Source organism: Staurois parvus, unplaced genomic scaffold (genome assembly GCF_062004578.1).
Source record: "Staurois parvus isolate SC_StPar_1 unplaced genomic scaffold, SC_StPar_1.0 ptg001879l, whole genome shotgun sequence".
NCBI classification, from domain to species: Eukaryota; Metazoa; Chordata; class Amphibia; order Anura; family Ranidae; genus Staurois; species Staurois parvus.
Genome location: NW_028319675.1, coordinates 250,450 through 271,839, shown reverse-complemented (window position 1 = coordinate 271,839; position 21,390 = coordinate 250,450). Strand labels below are relative to the sequence as shown.

Sequence of the window (21,390 nt, the reverse complement as noted above, 5' to 3'; positions counted from 1 at the left end):
CTGTGATTGGTCACAGCAGGTCACATGGTACCGGCAACGGGGGCCGGTACTCAGACCTGTCATCGGCCATGTCCGAGGTACACGGCCGGTGACAGATCGCACACACGGCGGATGCTGTCAGGGCACTGTCCACAGCAAAAGTTCTCGAAAACCTGGCATTCCTGCCAGTACTTTGCATGGCCACAGGAATGTGCACTGGCGAATAACGGGCATCGGAAAATGCATGCGCCCTGGTGCACAGCTATGCATGATCCCAGCCCAGTTTGGTGCCAGATGGCCTTTATAAGGACGCCAGTATCTCTCTGCCAGGGCCAGGACAAGGAGTGAGCAGGAGGGACAGCTGCCCCGGGAGCAGATATGAGCAAGGGGGGGGGGGGGGGGGGAGGGAATACATGCAGGATGGTACACCAATTCTATGGCATGTATTAACAGTGTGGAAGAGGGGGGCAATTCTGGATTCTTGCCCTTGGTGCTAGACGACTCTGTCCCTTTACTGCTCTCTGAAATTGCTGGTTGATCTTTGGCTTTCCAGTGAGCTTGTTCCTGTGTTCTCTTTGCATCTGTGGATTCCTATTACTGACTCGGATTGTCCCTAGACCCGTCTTCTGCCTGCCTCCTGACCTGACCATGGCTTTCTAATGGATCTCCTCTCTCTGCTCTCCTGTGTATGACCCCGGATAGAATCCTAACTACGCTTGCTCTTGTAATCAATTCAAATCTGACCTTGGCTTCAAACTGACACTTCTCCTGTTCTCTACTGAATATCTTCTGCTTCTTGCAGGTTCCACATGTCTGCAGACACGCCAGAGAACTCCTGGGCATTCCTCTGACAAACTTCCTAGTCAGAACATCTCTGCAAGCATTCCAGCAGATGACACGTGCTTCATTGGGCCTGACTCGGAAAAACAGGGAAATCTGGAACTTAGACACAAAGGAAGCCCTCTCTCCACCAGGTATGTGATAGATATGGGGGGACGTTTAGACACATCCATGCACATTGGTGCTGCTCCCATCCGGCAATTTATGTGCATGGGCCGAACGGGAAGACTTATACATACCTGTCTGTTGTGTTGACCTGCTTGCTAAAAATTTAACTCGGTAGCAGGGCTTCTGGTGCCAATATTATTTGATTCCTTGAGCTAGATGAATATAGGAATCCCCTCTGACTGCTGTGGTTCCTCCTGCTGACCCCTAGTCACTGCAAGACTCAGTAATGATCTAGGAATGACCAGTGGGGCAGGGGCGGACTGACAACTCATGGGGCCCCCGGGCAATAAGGGATCATGGGGCCCCTGTGTTCTTGCCCACACTCAAACCACACCCAAAAAAGCCTATGAAAGGTACCAGGGGCTTCTCATGGGGCCCCCTACTGTCCCTGGGCCCTCGGGCAGTGCCCGAGTTCCCCAATGGTCAGTCCGCCCCTTGTGGGGGACAAGCTATGCCATGCATCCCTGAAAGAGTGGCAAAGGATCAGTGCCGAGAGCTGTGCTAAACGTAAAGTTTTATCAAACAGTCAGATATGAATAAATCTTTTATTCTTCTCAGGGTAATGCCTTATTATTATTATTTATAATTATTCACACCTGAGTCACGTAAAGCCAGGAGCCGGCTGAGAACCTGAAGCAAGCTCAAAACTGCAGTCATGTGCTTGTTGAAGGCTCGGTTCACACTTGTACGACTCCAATGTTACAACTTTGATGCAACTTTGGATGGGTGCAACTTGGATACGACTTTGGCTTTCATTAATGATAATGGACAACTGTTGCATGTATAACATTCAGGTGCAACTTCCATACAACTTTTGAGGGTTTTCATTGCAGTCTATGGCTCTCAAGTTGCATGAAAGTCATACCAAAGTAGTAGAATGAACTACTTGAACTACTTTGAAGTCGCTGCGACTTGAAGTTGCACAGATATGAATGGTACCCATTGGGACACATGGGGGCGGCTGACATTGGACCACAAAGTCGCATGAAAAGTCGCAAAAGTGTGAATGGGCTCTTAACCTGCTTACTCTTTGGACATACCAGTCCCTTCCAAACAGGGGAACAAGATAAACCCATTTTATACATGAATTGTATGACCTGAAGGGGAAAGTCTGAATTCAGGGAAACACATAACAACACCTCTGCACTTTGGAGAAAATTGGAAAATAATCAAATATATTGCATTGTACTTTACTGTATATTTTTCACCTCTCAGCTCTGGATTCAGTGAGCATCCAAATTCATCCAGCAGAATGTGCTCCACCAGACCCTCACCTATAGAAAAATAAATACAATTTATGACTTGATCATATCCAGTTCAGGCAGACCCACATAATGATAAATTTGAAAGATGTCTAAACATGATGTCCAACATTCTTTTGCTTCCGCTGTGTGATGAGACACCTAGCTAACAGGTGAGAAGCCTCACGATCATCATTCACGGTGTAATACGGAGTCATGTCAGAGCTTACTGAGCCTCAAAGAGGACCAAAATGTCTTTATGGACCTTGCTTTGTGCACTGGTGTGCAGTCATGTTTGAACAGGAAGGGGCCATCCCCAAACTCTTCCCACAAAGTTGGGAGCATGAAATTGTTCAAAATATCTTGGGATGCTGACGTCTTAAGAGTTCCCTTCACTGGAACTAGGGGGCCAAACCCAACCCCTGAAAAACAACCCCACACCATTATCCCCCCTCCACCAAACTTTACACTTGGCACAATGCAGTCAAGCAAGTACCGTTCTCCTTGCCACCGCCAAACCCAGACACGTCTATCGGATTGCCAGACAGAGAAGCGTGATTGGTCACTCCAGAGAACACGTCTCCACTGCTCTAGAGTCCAGTGGTGGCGTGCTTTACACCACGGCATCCAACGCTTTGCATTGCACTTGGTGATTGAAGGTTTGGATGCAGCTGCTCGGCCATGGAAACCCATTCCATGAAGCTCTCTACGCACTGTTGTTGGGCTCATCTGAAGGCCACACCAAGTTTGGAGATCTTTAGCTATTGACTCTGAAGACAGTTGGCGACTTCTGCGCACTGTGCGCTTCAGCATGCGCTGACCCCGTCCTGTCATGTGACGTGGCCTACCACTTGGTGTCTGAGTGGCTGTTGTTCCCAGTTGCTTCCACTTTGTTATAATCCCACTAACAGTTGAGCGTGGAATATTTAGTAGCCAGGAAATGTCACGGATGGACTTATTGCCCAGGTGACCACCTATCACGGGACCACGCTTGGAGTCACTGAGCTCCTGGGAGCGACCCATTCTTTCACCAATGTTTGTAGAAGCAGTCTGCATGCCTAGGGGCTTGATTGTATACACCTGTGTCCATGGAGGGGATTGGAACACCGGAATCACATGATTGGGAGGGCGGGTCCAATACTTTTGGTAATATAATGTATACATATATTTATTTAGTTTTTTTTTTTATATATACATATTTTTATTTTTTTATTTCTTCTATACTGTAATTGTTTCTCTGTATATTTTTTGTGTTTAATAGCCCTGAAGAAGGGAGAGTCTTTTCTCCCTAAACGCGTTGGCTTGAAGTATTGCTCTCAATAAATGCCTCCCAATCTACCATCAAAAGTGCATTCTTTTGGACATTTCTACTATCCCACAGGCAGAGGCATGATGGGACTTGTATTTATGTAACAGCTGGAGGCCCGTCAGTTTGACACCCCTGTTCTAGAGTGTTAGATGACCACATCCCCACTGTACAATGAGACTCTTCCCTCTGGCTGCACGGTTATCCCAATTGCAAATATAAATTACAGTTACCTTTCTGGCTGAGTTCTCCCAGAACGGCCAATAAATTCGGAAAAGGCCAATCTTTCTGTACTGCACAGAGACATTTCCAGAGTCCGATCACAGCTTCTCTTCCCCGATACTGAATGTCTTCTAACAAGGTGTAAGAAAAGGCGGATCGGCTACCTAACAGATAGGTCTGAAAAACACATGTATCCGATTACATATAATATCTGCAGTACACAGCGAGATATTTTTCTTACACAATTCTTTTTAAAGTTCATGAAAAGATAAAGAAAAATAAAACTTGTAATTAAGTATTATAATTATTATAGTTAACTAAAAAACTATTCGTTTGCACTACATTTTTACAGAGCAAACCATGGATTTCCTTCAAGGGTTTGGCATGGATGGAATTATATTAATAGTTTCAATAAGTCTTGGTTCACACCTATGTAGGTTGCGTTTGATCCGTTTTTGCATTGCGCTTTGCATTGCATTTTTGCACCTGCGTTTTTGCAGCGTCTTTCATGTTGCCTTTTTTTTTTTTTTTTACATTTTTCTTGTTGCTAGGCAGATTTAAAATGTAAAACGCATCAAAAACGGCACAAAAACGCAGCAAAAATGCACTACATGTGTTTCTGCAGCTTTTCCATTGCAGTCAATAGATCCAAAAATGCAACTTTTTGCATCCAAAAAAGCCCCTGCCCTTTCCAAAAAGTGTAAAGGATGAAAATGCAGAGATGTGAACGTGTCCCATAGGAAATCATGTTAAATGGACTATACTGCGTTTCTGCAAAATGCTGCGGAGAATGCTAGGTGTGAACCTAGGGTCAGAGAGAGGTAGAGGGTAGTTGATGCTGCAGGTCTAAAATACAGACACCTACCTGTAGCATAGCTCCTAAATATCCACGATTTCGAGGGACTATCCCTGATTTGGTCCCTCATTCCTCCTTATTTGTCCCTCATTTTGGTCTGATCCATATAGTTGAATACAAAATGTACTATTTATCTTTCAAAAAGTGTTTCCCAGTGCAAAACATTTCTAAATTGCTGCATTTGTAAATTTCAGAAACCAGTATAAAAGAATAGTAGTGGTTAAAAAAAAAAAAAAACAACGCAGTTATTTACCTGTTAACTGTATTTCCAGGAATCTTCTAGGACAGCTCCACATGAGAGATAGGCTCCTCCCAGGAAACACCCGCGCCACCTTTCTCCTATAAGTAGCCTCTCTCCCAGGGGGACCCGCAGTACAGGAATATGACCGAAGGCCTAGGAGAAAGCATAAAAATGGCAGTAGAAACGATAGATCACTAGTTCATTACATGACGGAACACCAGCATATAAGTACACAATAATCGAGAGGGAGTTACACTGTCCTAGAAGATTCCTGGAAATACAGTTAACAGGTAAATAACTGCGTTTTCCCAAGTCATCTTCTAGGACAGCGCCACATGAGAGGACTGAATAGGAATACGTACATTAGGGCAGGGCCTTTGCTTGCAGGACCTTCATTCCAAATGCCTAGTCCTTGTTGCCAATCAGCTCTAATCGGTAGGGTCTGGCGAAGGTGGTGAAGCTGGACCACGTTGCGGCTTTGCAGATCTGTCCGGGGGAGACCCCGGCCTTTTCCGCCCAGGAGGCTGCGGTGGCCCTGGTTGAATGTGCCTTTAAGCCAGGCGGAGGTGCCAGAGACACAGTTATGTATCCTTCTGAGATGGCCTCTCTTATCCATTTTGCGATGGTGCCTTTGGAGTCATTGTATCCCTTCTTTGGGCCCCAGAATAAGATGAAGAGACTGGACGAGCGTCTCCATGTTTTTGTGCACTCGCTGTACGCAATTAAACATCTCCTTACATCGATTTTGTTGTAGTCACCCTCTTTTGCGTTGCTTGGGTTTCCATCAAGGGATGGTATTACTATTTCTTGTTATTTCTTGTGATCTGTGAAAATGCGACGCAACCTTTGGTAGAAATGCCGGATCCGTGTGGAGGATTATTCTGTCAAACAGGATCGTGCAGTATGGTTCTATTACTGACAGAGCTTGCAATTCGCTGACTCTGCGGGCGGAGACTAGTGCTATAAGGAGGGTGGTCTTAAGGGTTAAATGCCTGAAAGAACATTCCTCCAAGGGTTCGAAAGGTTCTTGCTGAAAACTCTTTAGAACTGTGCCCAGGTCCCATATAGGGTATTTTGGTATGGACGGAGCTCGGCGTCTAGAGATAGCCCTCAGGAATCTGATTACTAAGTGATCTTCTGCCAATCTTAGCTCCAGAAAGTTTGACAGAGCGGCTACTTGCACCTTAAAAGTATTGGCGGCCAGGTTCTTGTCCGCTCCGGCTTGAAGGAATTCAAGTACTGTATTTAGGATGGGGCCCCCGACGACTCGTTCCTGCTTCTCCAGAAGGAAAATTTCTTCCAGATAGTATCATATATGGTGTTTGTCGATTTTTTCCGTCCGTCTAAGATGGTGGCGACCCCTCTTCCTGATAACCCTTTCTCTGCTAGCCTGTTCCGCTCAGAAGCCAAGCTGTCAGGGATAGTTTTTCCGGGTGTGGGTGTAGCACTTCCCCCTGGGCGAGTAAGTCGTGTGCGGGGGGTATCATCCATGGGTCCGTTAAGCTCAGTTTCCTCAGCCGGGAGAACCATGATCTTTTGGACCAGATTGGAGCAATCAGGATGATCCTGGCTTGAGATGACTGTATCTTCTGTATCACCCTTGGTAATAATCTGAATGGTGGGAAAGCATAGAGGAGGTCTCTCGAATGCTGTATGGCTGAGGCACCACTCTGGATGACTTCTTCCCAGCTCAACTGGTCCACCAGCTGATTTAGATCCCCTTTCAAATGCAACGCCGTGATGGATTTTAGGTTCTTTTCTGCCCAGCTCAGGAGGATTTCTGCCAGTTCCATCAGTCTCGGGGACCTCGTGCCCCCCTGCCTGTTTAAGTATGCGACTGCCGTTGTATTGTCGGACAAGATCTGAACCTCTTTCCCTACTATCTTCTTCTGAAAAGACGTGACAGCTTTGAAGAGTGCCAATAATTCTTTGAAGTTTCACGACCTCCCCAAGATCTCCGCGTCCCACTTGCCCTGGGCCAGGCAGTCCTCCATATGCGCACCCCACCCCCACATACTTGCATCTGTGGTGACTCTTACTGGGTTGACTTGCTTCCACTTCCTTCCTGCTTCCAATGTGTGGATATTCCCCCACCATCTTAGTGATTCTCTCACTTTGTGCGTGAGGCAGATACTGGAATCTAGGGATGCTTGGCTGCCATCCCAATGTTAGAGGATGTGGTTCTGCAACGCTCTGGAGTGTAGCTGTGCCCATTGTACCCCCGGTATGCAAGCTGTCATGTGCCCGACAAGCTTCATTGCGGTTCTGACTGTGCAGGTCGCCATCCCCCAGAAGGTATTTGTATCTTGCTGTAGTTTGAGCGCTTTCTCTGTGGTCAGGTATAAGCAAGTATTTGTGGAATCCAGACTGTACCCCAAATATGTGATCCTCCTGGAAGGGACTAGCTGTGATTTCTCCATGTTTATTAACCACCCTAGGTTTTCTAGGAAGGATATTGTGTGTTCCACATGGGATTCCAGGCCTCTTCCAGAAATAAGAGCAAGTTGTCCAGATAGGGGATGATGTTTACCCCCTCTAACCTCAGGGCTTGTAGAGGTTCCCCTAGGATCTTTGTGAATATTCTTGGAGCTGACGACAGACCAAAGGGGAGTGCGTTGAATTGAAATAAGATTGTTCTTCGTGCGCCTTTCAGTACGAACCTCAGAAATTTCCTCAATTCTTCCCTTATCGGGATGTGAAGATATGCGTCCTTCAGGTCTATTGAACCCATAAATATGCCTGGCGGCAGGAGTTCTTTTGTCGTGTGTATTGTTTCCATGCAGAGCTTTTTGGGTTCTACGAATTCGTTCACCTTCTTCAGGTTGAATATCATTCTATAACTTCTGGATGCCTTCCTTCTTAGAAATAAATGGGAGTAGAATCCACTTCCCCTCTCTTCCTCCTCCAGCTGACAAACCACGTTCTGCTGGAGCATCCCTTCCAGGAGGTTCACCAGTGCGTCTGCCTTTTCCCTGTCCCTTGGCAAGGGGGTCGCGAAAAATCTTCGAGGGGGGAGTCTTGAAAACTATCTTGTAACTGTTGCGAATTGTGTCTAGGATGAATGCATTCTGGGTCATCTTCAGCCATTGTGTGTGGAAGTGTCCCAGTCTTCCTCCCACTTGGCTTCGCCAGTCACTTGGGCTGAGTCTTGGATTTAACCTGGTTGGGGTTGAAGAGGAAGCCTCCCTTCCCCCTTGACTCGTTCCTGCCCCTTTTAGAGCCCCAGCTGCTCCTCTGCCCCTGAAATCTAGCCTCCCTTGTTGCGTACTGCCTGTTGGGGGCGAAAAAATTTCTGTCCCGTTTGCTTGCTGGGGACTGGAAATCCTTTCCTTTTGTCAGCTGACCTTTCTAGGACCGAGGTTAGTTCTGGCCCAAAGAGGAGTTTTCCCTTGAAAGGCAGGCCGCAGAGACTAGATTTGGAAGCAACGTCCCCCTGCCAAGACTTTAACCAGATGGCTCTAAGGGCTGAATTTATGAGCTCAGTCGATCTTGCTGTATATCTGATGGTCTCTGTCGAAGCTGATAGTGATTTCAGGATCTCCTCTGCCGATGTACCTTGTTCAAGGTGAGAGCAGAGCTGTCCTAGCCATACATCTAAGGTTCTGGAAACGCAGGTTGTTGCTACTGCCAGTTTAAAATTCACTGCAGATGCTTCCCACGCTCTTTTAAGGAATGTGTCTGCTTTGCGGTCCATTGGATCCTTAAGGGAACTGCCGTCCTCAAAGGATAAGTCCGTCGATTTTGAAATCATTGAAAGGGGGGCATCTGGCTTTGGGCAGGATTCCCACACGGACACATCGTCTTCTTTAAACGGAAATCGCCTTTTAAGGTTTTTAGGAAAGAAAGCCTTCTTTTCCGGCTCTTCCCATTCCCCCTTTATGGTAGACCATAGGATGGAATGAATGGGGAATGTGCGGACGCTTCTTTTCTGTAACCATGCGTATAGCTGGTAGTGCAGAGAGAGATCCAGTTGTTCCTCTTCTAGATCCAGAGTATCATAGATCACCTTCAAGAGGCCTTCTGTATCTTTTACTGGATAAAGGAACCTTTGCGATCTGTGATCCTGGATCCTCTGCCTCGCCTTCCTCCGAGTCCGAAGTGCTGGAAGGTTCTTCTTCTCGACTCGCAGTGGCAGCCTGGTCCTGCTTCCTCCTTTTCCCCTACGGGGAAATGCCTGAAGAGCCAGGTTGAGGCTCATCCGGGGCTGGTTCCTGCCTCTGCTCCCTAAAACTTTGAAAGGTTTTAGACATCTTCTGCATCATGTTTTGCAGAAAATCTTTAAAGAGGAATCCTGACTCCTTCTTAATTAGCTTATCAATACATTCTTGGCACAGTTGCTTCCGCCAAGCTCTAGCTAGCTTCTTCCTCCAGGTAGCGCAATTTTTCTTTGACTCACAAGGAGTTTCTTTTCCCCCTCTATCCTCCTCTTGTGGGCCCATCTAGGGACAGGAAGACACAAGGTATCCTGTAAGCCGAGGGGCCCCGGGGGACTGACCTACGTGCACCCACTGGTACCCAGAAAGCCCTAGGGTGCCGTAGAGAGAAGAGGAGAGGGAGGAGAGGAGAACCCCTGATACCCCCCCGGCCCACCCCAACCCCCGGGACCCCTCCCGAAGCCGAAAAGGGCCAGCGGGGGGCGACAGGTTTGCAGGAGAGGGGAGAGGGAGAGGGGCAAGTGGCAGCCAAAAAGGCTCTTACCTTGCTGCAGGCCTACCCCAGCTCCGACAGATCTGCCTCCATTCTCGCTGCAGCCCGCCCTCGGTGCGGCTGTTTTTGCAGGGTTGATGGGGCTCCGCCCCCTGCTTGGGATCCCTGAACGCCGACCTTCCTCTCACGGCCGCCGGTGGGTAAAGTGGCCGTGGCGTGGCAAATTTTGCGATCCGCCGCCCATGACCAAAATGGCGGCAATCCGTTTCCTGTTCCTCCTGCGCCAGAAATGACGTCACAGAAATGACGCGGCTGCGGCTTCCCGTACTTCCTGGTTCCGTGCTGCCGAGATCCAGGAAGAAGGTAAGCTTACCTCTGTCCCACAAGGGAAGGCACTGCCAAATAGGTCAGCGGAGCCGGCTCTACCCCCTAGAGAGCCCCGTTTGGACCATCCAGGGGTCTGTCTCCCCCGTCCCAAAGGGGTGCTTCAGGGTGAAAAACCCTGCTGAAGCCACCTCACAAGGCCCCTGCCTTGCTAAGAAGAGGAGGAAGGGGAGCCTCAGCCAGGGGGCCTCTGTACCTCACTAGACAGCAAGGGGAAAAAAAACAAACAGGCGTAGCTTTGTCCTGGCCGGAGGAAACACTAATACTGAGGGTCCCCCTGGGAGAGAGGCTACTTATAGGAGAAAAAGGTGGAGCCGGTGTTTCCTGGGAGGAGCCTATCTCTCATGTGGAGCTGTCCTAGAAGATGACTTGGGAAAAAAGCACTTGTGGGTTTAACTAATCTTTTTTTTTGGTATAATTCTCCTTTGAGGGGGCATGGCAGGGGGTGTGTCCTATGCCTACATAACTTTGCTAATAGGTATCCCTTGTTCCGATTTAAAAAATTTGGGAGCCATGCTGTAGCAGCCTGCCACACCTTCCTTCATGGCTGAATCCTGGTCTGACCAGCAGAACTTCATCATTTCTGGGTAGTGTTGACGCTTGTCCCTAAGCCCCTCCCTCCCATATTCCAATCCATCACAATAAAAGGGAAGCTTCACTGGTCATTAGGATTGGGAAGATCTTTTAATCTTTTCATATTACAAATTAAGTTTAATGCAACCACTATTCAATATTTACTCCGATGTGTATATTATATTAATGTGAGTCCATCTCAAATGTCCATGAGAATTATTCAATAAAAGCCCCAGAACATGTGTCTTCCTTCATAGTTGTACATATCACCAGTGACAACCGTGTTGGGCACACATTAATATTCACCACAAATGCTGTATTCCTCCATCTTTTAAAATATCTGCATACCAGACAAACATAACTTACTTTTCATTAAGGCCATAGAGAGCCTTGTCCTTTAAGTGCGGCCACCACTCAATTCCAAATCCAAAGGGGGATTAAGGAGAAGAGAGAATTTGTGGTGGGGGAAGGGGAGGTGGGAGAGGAGGATTTGTGATGGGAAGGAGAATTTGGGGGGATTTGGGATGGGAGGGATTTGTAACTGAAAGGATAATTTAGAGGGATTTGGAATGGGAGGGTAGAATTTGGGGGGGGGTGTTATAGGGATAATTTAGGGGGATTTGGGATAGGAGGGTGGAATTTAGGGGGGAGGATTTGTGATGGGAAAGAGAATGTAGGGGGATTTGGAATGAGAGGGTGGAATTTCGGGGGGAGGTATTTGTGGGGTGACCATAGCTGTGAAGGTGCATGATATGGGGTGATCTGAGGTGTGAAGGTGCAAGAATTGGTACATCTATGAGGTGTGAAGGTGCAAGAACAGGGTTGAGGTGAGGTGTGAAAGTGCAGGAATTTGGGTGACCTGAGGTGTGAAGTTGCAGGAATTGGGGTGACCTGAGAAGGGAAGGTGCAGGAATTGGGGTGACCTGAGAAGGGAAGGTACAGGAATTGGGGTGATCTGAGGTGGGAAGGTGCAGGAATTGGGGTGACCTGAGGAGGGAAGGTGCAGGAATTGGGGTGATCTTAGGTGTGAAAGTGCAAGAATTGGTGCTTCTATGAGGTGTGAAGGTGCAGGAACTGGGTTGACGTGAGGTGTGAAGTTGCAGGAATTGGGGTGACCTGAGGTGGGAAGGTGCAGGAATCGGTGCTTCTGAGGTGTGAAGGTGCAGGAACTGGAGTGACGTGAGGTGTGAAGGTGCAGGCATTGGGGTGATGTGCGGTGTGAAGGTGAAGGAATTTGGGTGACCTGAGGTGGGAAGTTTAAGGAACTGGTGCTTCTCTGAGGTGGGAAGGTGCAGGAATTGGCCTGGGCAGGAAGTGTGTGAAGCAGTCCGGTCTAGAAGTGGTTAACCTAGTAAGCTCAGGAGGCAGGGGGTTGGGTCAACCTTGACTTTCACAAAAGTCAAGATTTGCACATAACTATATCAACAATTACAATCAAGATATCTTATTCACTGACGTAGACAAATATTGCATTTAATTTCAAAATATTTTTATCTTACATCTGTTCTTAATCTCGATAGCTCGGGGTAAAGTTTCAGTACCAAAGCAGTAAAACCGAGCTACACTCGGGATTACCATGCGGCATTGCTCAGGGATTCCCTGCAGCGCTTGCCTTGTCCTTTGCTCCCGCGATGCGTCCTCTGCAGTGTCCCCGGCCATCTCCTCCGGCCGATTCCGGCATCCGGCTTCCGTGTTCCGGTCCCTGCGAGTGTCGGGACGTACAAGCGCCGTAACCGGCGGGAAATTTTAAAATTTTAAAAACTGTAATTTTCTTATAAACGAATATCACATAGTATAACATTCCTGTTTCAAACCATTTCACATACATTTTGTCCCGAATGCTTTGTCCGGCACCCTGCCTGCATTTTGACTGTGTTTTCTGCCGGAAACGTAGAAACGTCCATGGCGTCCAAAAAGCGTCCCTTTAGGTCAAAATCGGTTTTAGACCGGCTAGAGAACAGCGATAGTAAATCAGAACCACTTGCAGAATTGAGTGATAATGATTCGTGGGGGAAATTCCTCATCAGACACTGAAAATGATTCTGCGACTTTGCTCAGCGATGTGCGAACTTGGCGCTATATTTCACATTTCAGTGTTTTTGGTTTGATTATATTATTGAAATAAATGTATTATTATTACCGTATTTTGCGCTCCAAAAGACGCACCTAGGTTTTAGAGGCAGAAAACAAGAAAAAAAAATATCTGAACCAATGGACTGCAGACATAGTACAGGAGATGACCAGAGACTGCGGACAGTACAGGAGATGACCAGAGACTGCAGACACAGTACAGGAGATGACCAGAGACTGCAGACACAGTACGGGGGATGACCAGAGACTGCAGACACAGTACAGGGGATGAACAGAGACTGCGGACACAGTACAGGAGATGACCAGAGACTGCAGACACAGTACAGGAGATGACCAGAGACTGCGGACACAGTACAGGAGATGACCAGAGACTGCGGACACAGTACAGGAGATGACCAGAGACTGCGGACACAGTACAGGAGATGACCAGAGACTGCGGACACAGTACAGGAGATGACCAGAGACTGCCGACTTAGTACAGGAGATGACCAGAGACTGCAGACAGTACAGGAGATGACCAGAGACTGAGGACAGTACAGGAGATGACCAGAGACTGAGGACAGTACAGGAGATGACCAGAGACTACGGACATAGTACAGGAGATGACCAGAGACTGCGGACATAGTACAGGAGATGACCAGAGACTGCGGACATAGTACAGGAGATGACCAGAGACTGCGGACATAGTACAGGAGATGACCAGAGACTGCGGACATAGTACAGGAGATGACCAGAGACTGCGGACATAGTACAGGAGATGACCAGAGACTGCAGACAGAATAGGGGATGACCAAAAGACTGCGGACTGTATCAGGGATGACCAGAGACTGCGGACTGTATAGGGGATGACCAGAGACTGCGGACAGTACAGGAGATGACCAGAGACTGCGGACAGTACAGGAGATGACCAGAGACTGCGGACAGTACAGGAGATGACCAGAGACTGCGGACAGTACAGGGGATGACCAGAGACTGCGGACAGTACAGGAGATGACCTGAGACTGCGGACATAGTACAGGAGATGACAGAGACTGCAGACAGTACAGGAGATGACCAGAGACTGCAGACAGTACAGGAGATGACCAGAGACTGCGGACATAGTACAGGAGATGACCAGAGACTGTGGACAGTACAGGAGATGACCAGACACTGCGGACACGGTACAGGGGATGACCAGACACTGCGGACACGGTACAGGGGATGACCAGACACTGCGGACACGGTACAGGAGATGATCAGAGACTGCGGACACGGTACAGGAGATGACCAGAGACTGCGGACTTAGTACAGGGGATGACCAGAGACTGCGGACAGTGCAGGAGATGACCAGAGACTGCGGACAGTGCAGGAGATGACCAGAGACTGCGCACAGTACAGAAGATGATCAGAGACTGCGGACAGTACAGAAGATGATCAGAGACTGCGGACAGTGCAGGAGATGACCAGAGACTGCGGACAGTACAGGGGATGACCAGAGACTGCGGACACAGTACAGGAGATGACCAGACACTGCGGACACAGTACAGGGGATGACCAGACACTGCGGACACGGTACAGGGGATGACCAGACACTGCGGACACGGTACAGGGGATGACCAGACACTGCGGACACGGTACAGGAGATGACCAGAGACTGCGGACACGGTACAGGAGATGACCAGAGACTGCGGACACGGTACAGGAGATGACCAGAGACTGCGGACACGGTACAGGAGATGACCAGAGACTGCGGACTTAGTACAGGGGATGACCAGAGACTGCGGACAGTGCAGGAGATGACCAGAGACTGCGGACAGTGCAGGAGATGACCAGAGACTGCGGACAGTGCAGGAGATGACCAGAGACTGCGGACAGTGCAGAAGATGATCAGAGACTGCGGACAGTGCAGAAGATGATCAGAGACTGCGGACAGTACAGAAGATGATCAGAGACTGCGGACAGTGCAGGAGATGACCAGAGACTGCGGACAGTGCAGGAGATGACCAGAGACTGCGGACACAGTACAGGGGATGACCAGACACTGCGGACAGTACAGGGGATGACCAGAGACTGCGGACAGTACAGGGGATGACCAGAGACTGCGGACAGTACAGGGGATGACCAGAGACTGCGGACACAGTACAGGAGATGACCAGACACTGCGGACACAGTACAGGAGATGACCAGAGACTGCGGACATGGTACAGGAGATGACCAGACACTGCGGACACAGTACAGGAGGTGACCAGAGACTGGAGACACAGTACAGGAGGTGACCAGAGACTGCGGACACAGTACAGGAGATGACCAGAGACTGCGGACACAGTACAGGAGATGACCAGACACTGCGGACACAGTACAGGAGATGACCAGAGACTGGAGACACAGTACAGGAGATGACCAGACACTGCGGACACAGTACAGGAGATGACCAGAGACTGCGGACACAGTACAGGGGATGACCAGAGACTGCAGACATAGTACAGGAGATGACCAGAGACTGCGGACACAGTACAGGAGATGACCAGACACTGCGGACAGTACAGGTGATGACCAGACACTGCGGACAGTACAGGGGATGACCAGAGACTGCGGACACAGTACAGGAGATGACCAGAGACTGCGGACAGTACAGGGGATGACCAGAGACTGCGGACACAGTACAGGAGATGACCAGAGACTGCGGACAGTACAGGGGATGACCAGAGACTGCGGACACAGTACAGGAGATGACCAGACACTGCGGACAGTACAGGAGATGACCAGAGACTGCGGACCTTTAGGGAGGGAGGGGGAGCGGGTACCTGAATTTGACAGGTACCCCATCCCACTTCCGTGGAGTTGTCCTTTTACTGTAGGCACGCTGGCTTCTTCCCAACCCGGCATATGACAGCCGGGTACCCAATGCGCATGCGCGAGAAGCACTGCGCTTTGTGAATGGCCCGGCGTCTTCTGGAACCTGTCATGTGTCCCAGAAGGCGCCGGACCATTCAGAAAGCGCAGCCCTTCTCGCACATGTGCAGTGGGCACCCGGCTGTCACAGATGCCGGGGCAGGAAGAAGCCGGCGCAGGAAGACTGCAGCGCTGGACCGAGGAACAGGTAAAGTCCTTCAGCTGAGTGGCCGGCCCGGTATTCTGACATGGTGGCGGTGGAAATACTGGACCGGCCGCTTTATATTCGCTCCATAAGATGCACTGACATTTTCCTCCCTTTTTTGGGGGGAAAAAAGTGCGTCTTACGGAGCGAAAAATACAGTATATTATTATTTTTTATGATTATTTATTAAATTATAATTTATGATTTTGTGTTTCAAGTTTTATCATACCCAGAATGTTTACTAGACTCTTGTTCAGACAGATTTCAGTGAGTTATTCCTAAAAATTACAGCCTACAATAAAAAAACGGTAGATTTCCAAGCAAAAAAATGTACCGCTTTGAGCTTAGAAATATGGAAGGAGGGAAAGACTTCCTGAGATTTTAGCTCTTTCAGGAGGGCCTCAGTGTCCATGTTCTCCAGGATGTAGATCAGATCATCTCTGTAATACTCGTGAATCCTCCTCAGCGATGGATCGTCATACTCAGACAGCTTCTGAAGAAATCTCCTGAAGTCCTCTGCAGAAACACAGAAAATGTGATTACAGGATTGTGGCTTGAACTCAGAATCTTAACTATCACTGAGAAAGTCTATGGGGGTGATTTGCTAAATCTGCAGAGAGCAGTAAAATAATGCATGTAGGAAAAAAGGATTCCTTTAGAGCAGGGCTCTCCAAACTGCAGCCCAAGGGCCAGATGCGGCCCTTTGCTAGCCTTTATCCAGCCCTTGGGGCTCTATTCCTCCCAACGCTCCTTCAGCGTTACCTATAATGTTACCACCTCCCCCTCTCTCCCCCTCTCTGTTGGGGTCCCCCAAGGCTCTGTCCTCGGGCCCCTTCTCTTCTCCATCTACACCTCTTCCCTTGGCAAACTGATACACTCCCACGGCTTCAACTACCACCTCTATGCCGATGACACGCAAATTTACCTCTCCACCCCTCGCCTCACCCCTTCAGTCTCCGCCCGAACCACTAGCCTACTGAACGACTTATCAGACTAGATGTCGCTCCATTTCCTCAAATTGAACCTTTCCAAAACCGAGCTCCTGATTTTCCCCCCAGCCATCTCGACCAACAACGCCACCATCAGTCCCACCCCACAAGCCAAAGTCCTAGGTGTCACTCTAGACTCAAACCTGTCCTTCCAACCCCATGTCCAATCGTTGGCAAACTCATGCAGGCTCCACCTCCACAACACGTCCAAAATACGTTCGTTCCTAACCCCAGACACTACTAAACAACTCGTTCACTCCCTTATTATCTCATGTCTGGACTACTGCAACTCCCTCCTCACCGGCCTCCCTCATCACAGACTATCCCCGCTTCAGTCTATCCTGAACTCAGCGGCCAGACTCATCCACCTCACCAACCGCTCCGTATCCACCACCCCCCTCTGTCATTCCCTCCACTGGCTCCCGATTGCCCAACGCATTAAATTCAAACTACTAACACTGACATACAAAGCCATTCATAACGCTGCCCCAAACTACCTCACCGACCTGATACCCAAATACCACCCAACCTGTAATCTTCGCTCCTCACAAGACCTCCTACTTTCTAGCTACCTGGTCTCCACCTCCCATGCCCGACTGCAGGACTTCTCCAGGACTTCCCCCCCATCCTCTGGAACTCACTACCCCAATCCATCAGACTGTCACCTACCCTCCTCACCTTTAGGCGCACCCTGAAAACCCATCTCTTCAGGGAAGCCTACCCCACCCTCACCTAACAGCCGATCTCCTCCACTCCTCCCACCACTCCATCCCCCACAGCCACTTCCTCCTGTACCACTATCCCCTCCCTCCTAGATTGAAAGCTCGAAAGAGCAGGGCCCTTGAATCCCTCGTGTACTGTTTTATTACTGTATTGTCTCATGTACTGTCCCCCACTATAATGTACAGCGCTGAGCAAACCTTTTAGTGCTATATAAATACTGTATAATAATAATAATAATATGAAGCAGTATTCCTCCCACTGACACCAACAATGGGGCACTATTTCTTCCAACGATAACACTTATGGGGTACTATTCCTCCCATTAATACCAATGATGGGGCACTATTCTTCCTCCTACTGACCATCCCTGAGGCCATGTTTATTCTCACTGATGCTGGGCCCGGAACATTTTCTACCCCCACTGGCCGCACTCCGGCCCTCTTAAAGTCTGAAGAACCATAAACTGGACCTTTGTTTGAAAAGTTTGGAGACCCCTGCTTTAGATAGTACAACGCTGGGAGTCCATTGTTGGCCAGCACTACAGAGGGAAAGAGTTTGAGGGTACTTATTCTAGATGATGAAATGATTTCAAATGAGCAAACAGTGTGACCAGGCAATGGGAGTTCTAGTACTAGAATCCATCACTAGGGGGGGTCACCAGCAGGAGGAAGGAGGTCCTGATTCCTCTATATATCACAAGAGTGGTCACCAGCAGGAGGAAGGAGGTCCCAATTTCTCTATATAGATCTTTATATCACTAGAGTGGTCACTAGCAGGAGGTCCCAATTCCTCTATATAGATCTTTATATCACTAGAGTGGTCACCAGTGGGAGGACAAGCAGCAATCTCTTGTATGACTTTCAATGAAGCTGCTGGAAGGCTGGAACGGAGAGGAGAATCGGTTTCCAGCTGCTTCATTGAAGGTCATACAGGAAATCGCTGCTTGTCACTGCCCCCACAGCTGCACCGATCATCCCTGATCGTTACATTTCTTTCTGCCCCCCCCCAGCTGTGTGCTCCTCATTGCTCAGTCCCTCACCCCATTCTCCCCACCAATAGGAGAAGGGAGAGAGGCTGGATCTGCTCTGCCTCCACCTGTACCCGCCCACACTCCAGTCCATGCAGTTTCTGAGGATGTGTATGCCGGAAATGGAAAACAGAGCAGCCGACAGGTCTGATGCTTCTGACTGAGTCATTTGAGTCTGACATCCCTTCCTTCCACCCACTCCTCCCTTCCTTCCACCCACTCCTCCCTTCCTTCCTTCCACCCACCCCTCCCTTCCTTCCTTCCACCCACCCACCCACCACTCCCTTCTTTCCTTCAACCCACCCCTTCCTTTCCTCCTAATAACCCACTCACCCCTCCCTTCCTTCCTTCCACCCACCCCTCCCTTCTTTCCTTTTACCCCTCCTTGTCTTCCTTCCACCCTCCCTCCATTCCTTCCTTCCACCACTCCCTCCCTTCCTTCACATCTTCCCCCCTCCCACCCTTCCTTCCCAACCTTCCTTCCCTTCCCTTCCCTTCCACATCTCTCTCCCTTCCTTCCACACCTCCCTCCACTCCCTTCCTTCCACCCCTCCCGCCCTTCCACTCCTCCCGCCCTTCCACTCCTCCCTTCCTTTCACCCCTCCCTCCCTTCTACTCCTCTCTTCCTTTGCACCCCTCCCTCTGTTCCTTGCACCCCTCCCTTCCACCCCTCCCACCTCAACCTTCCTTCCCTCCCACCCTTTCACATCTACCTTCCTTTTCACCCCTCCCTCTCTTCCTTCCACCCTTCCTTCCTTCCACCCCTTCCTTTCTCCCTCCCTTCCTTCCACTCCTCCCTCCCTTCCTTCTTGCCATTTCCTTCCTTCATTCTGTATAAAACATTTAAGTTACATTTTATGAGATAATTGCGTGTTTAGGGGCGGAATTAAGGGAGGGGCAGGATAGGGGTTGGGTGGGGCACCTAGTGGTAAGCAATTCTTAAGTCCTGGCTAGTAGTTCAGGACTTGAAATTTTGAGCCCTGATAATACTACAAACTGCCTCTGTACTATACACCGGCTGGAAAGGGGTTAACATCTCGGGGTACTCAAGGGGTTAAATGTGTGCCTAACTATGTGTAATGTGTGTAAAGTGTGCTGCTTTTACTTAGCGATCTCTCAGTTACTCACCCTTGCTTTGCAGAGATAAGAAACTGACAGATCGCTGCCCCTGTACAGAGCTCTGTGTTGTTCACCAGCACAGAGCTCTGGGCTGCGATCGCACACCGATCACCAGGTCCTGGCTGTGAATTAATGCTGACAGGCTCCTGCTGTGTACAATCACAGAGGGCGCCGCTCAAAGCCCAGACGTGAGCAGGGGTGTACGGGTACATCGCTTCGCCTACAGCGCCCGCTCATCCTCATTACATTGCGGGTGGGTGGTCACTAAGTGGTTAATAATCCAGATTGATCAGATTCAGGCGATATCCGGTGGCTATGAGGTAGACGCTACATTTATTTTACAAGACGCAGCAGCCTGCAGGTAATAGAGTACACATCATTACATATAACTGATCTGTTTGGTGTTGTACCCCTCCCCCCCCCCCCCAAAAAAAAAAATACTAAACTTCAGCTTCGATATTCAAGTATATTTGAATATTAATTTTCTAGTCAATTATTTACTAGGTTATTTAGTTGCTTTTGAACCACTTCCAGTCCGGACACTTTCACACCCTTCCTGCCCAGGCCAATTTTCAGCTTTCAGCGCTATCACACTTTGAATGACAATTGCGCGGTCATGCAACACTGTACCCATACAAATTTTTTAGCATTTTTTTGCGACAGATAAAACTTTATTTTGGTGGTATTTATTCACCGCTGGGATTTTTATTTTTTTGCTCTATAAATGAAAAAGTCCAAACATTTTGAAAAAAAAAGTGTTTTTCTTATAACATTTTGCAAATAATATTTCTTCATAAATCTTGCCCAAAATGTATTCGTCTATCTTTTTAGTTATTTTATTTTGTTATATTATTATTTATGTTTTTTTTAACATGCTGTCACCCTAGCAGTAAAATATCACCATAGTGACACTGTACTACTTGTGGGGGGTGATGAAGATTTTTTTTTTCTTTTTTTACACGGATTGCTTTTACACCCATAAAGACTGTAAAAGCAATAATTTCTCCTCTCTGGCTGCATTCCTACAGCCATTAAGAAATTCTGTGTGAGCTGTGATTGGTCACAGCTTGTCACATGATACAAGGGTGTTGTGAATAGCCCTGTACCATGTGACCTCTGTGATCATTCACAGATTTCACTAGTAGTAAGCAAGGAAGTCAGGAAGTGACATCTTGCTTACTACTATTCATGTGATCACTGGTTGGCCAATCAGTGATCACATGATTGGGACATCACACAGAAGTCCCGTACAGCGGGCACCAGACCGCGATGCCACGCGCTCCCGGCAGGCAGTGAATGCGGAGGCCGTTTATAAACGGCCATCCGCTCCTGCACTGCTCCCGCCCGGCCGTTTATGTACATGGGCTGGACGAGAAGTGGTTAATGTAAACATGATATAAATAAAATAGAACAACTTATTGATGCTTACCAGGTAATTCCTGCTGGTTGGATCTCTCCATTTGGGACAGCAATCAGACTGTCGAGTACACGAGACACGGGACACAATCGTTGCCTTTCTGATGATCTGCGCTGGTAATAGAGATCACGTGAATGTTGGTATATGGATGAAAAAGAATTTATCGACAAATAATAAAAGCTGTGTGTCACAGGTCACCTACACGCCACGCCCACAGCGACTAGCTAACCGAGGCGCGCACGTGCGGCCGTGACTTGGGGTAAGAGGGAATAAAGGGGGACTAAACTTTGAATATATAAAACCGTATATAAGACCAGCCGTGATGTACATCCACAGCCCGCACTACCTCTTGGCCACCACTGGGGGGAGACTCCAATCCAGATGGCTGACCACACACTGGCAGATACAAATCTTATATACAATTTGGTGCACTGATTAGAGTTGAGGATCAGCTTAGCAATCACACCCTTCTAGGATCCCTCCAGCTATCC

General features: G+C 48.6%; 1 protein-coding gene across 5 annotated transcripts in view; it reads right to left on the bottom strand.

Moving 5' to 3' along the window:
• Positions 1–21,390, bottom strand: part of LOC149433904 (NACHT, LRR and PYD domains-containing protein 12-like) — an 89,665-nt gene that overhangs the window by 56,792 nt on the left and 11,483 nt on the right. For all 5 annotated transcript variants that reach the window (XM_089664288.1, XM_089664289.1, XM_089664284.1 and 2 more), the window contains exons 2-5: positions 20,912–21,012; positions 15,959–16,140; positions 3,768–3,933; positions 2,196–2,261 (exon numbers count right to left, since the gene is read on the bottom strand). In XM_089664288.1, coding sequence (XP_089520414.1) covers positions 2,196–2,261; positions 3,768–3,933; positions 15,959–16,140; positions 20,912–20,942 — 445 coding nt within the window. In that variant the 5' untranslated portion in view covers positions 20,943–21,012. The remainder of the gene's footprint in view (positions 1–2,195; positions 2,262–3,767; positions 3,934–15,958; positions 16,141–20,911; positions 21,013–21,390) is intronic.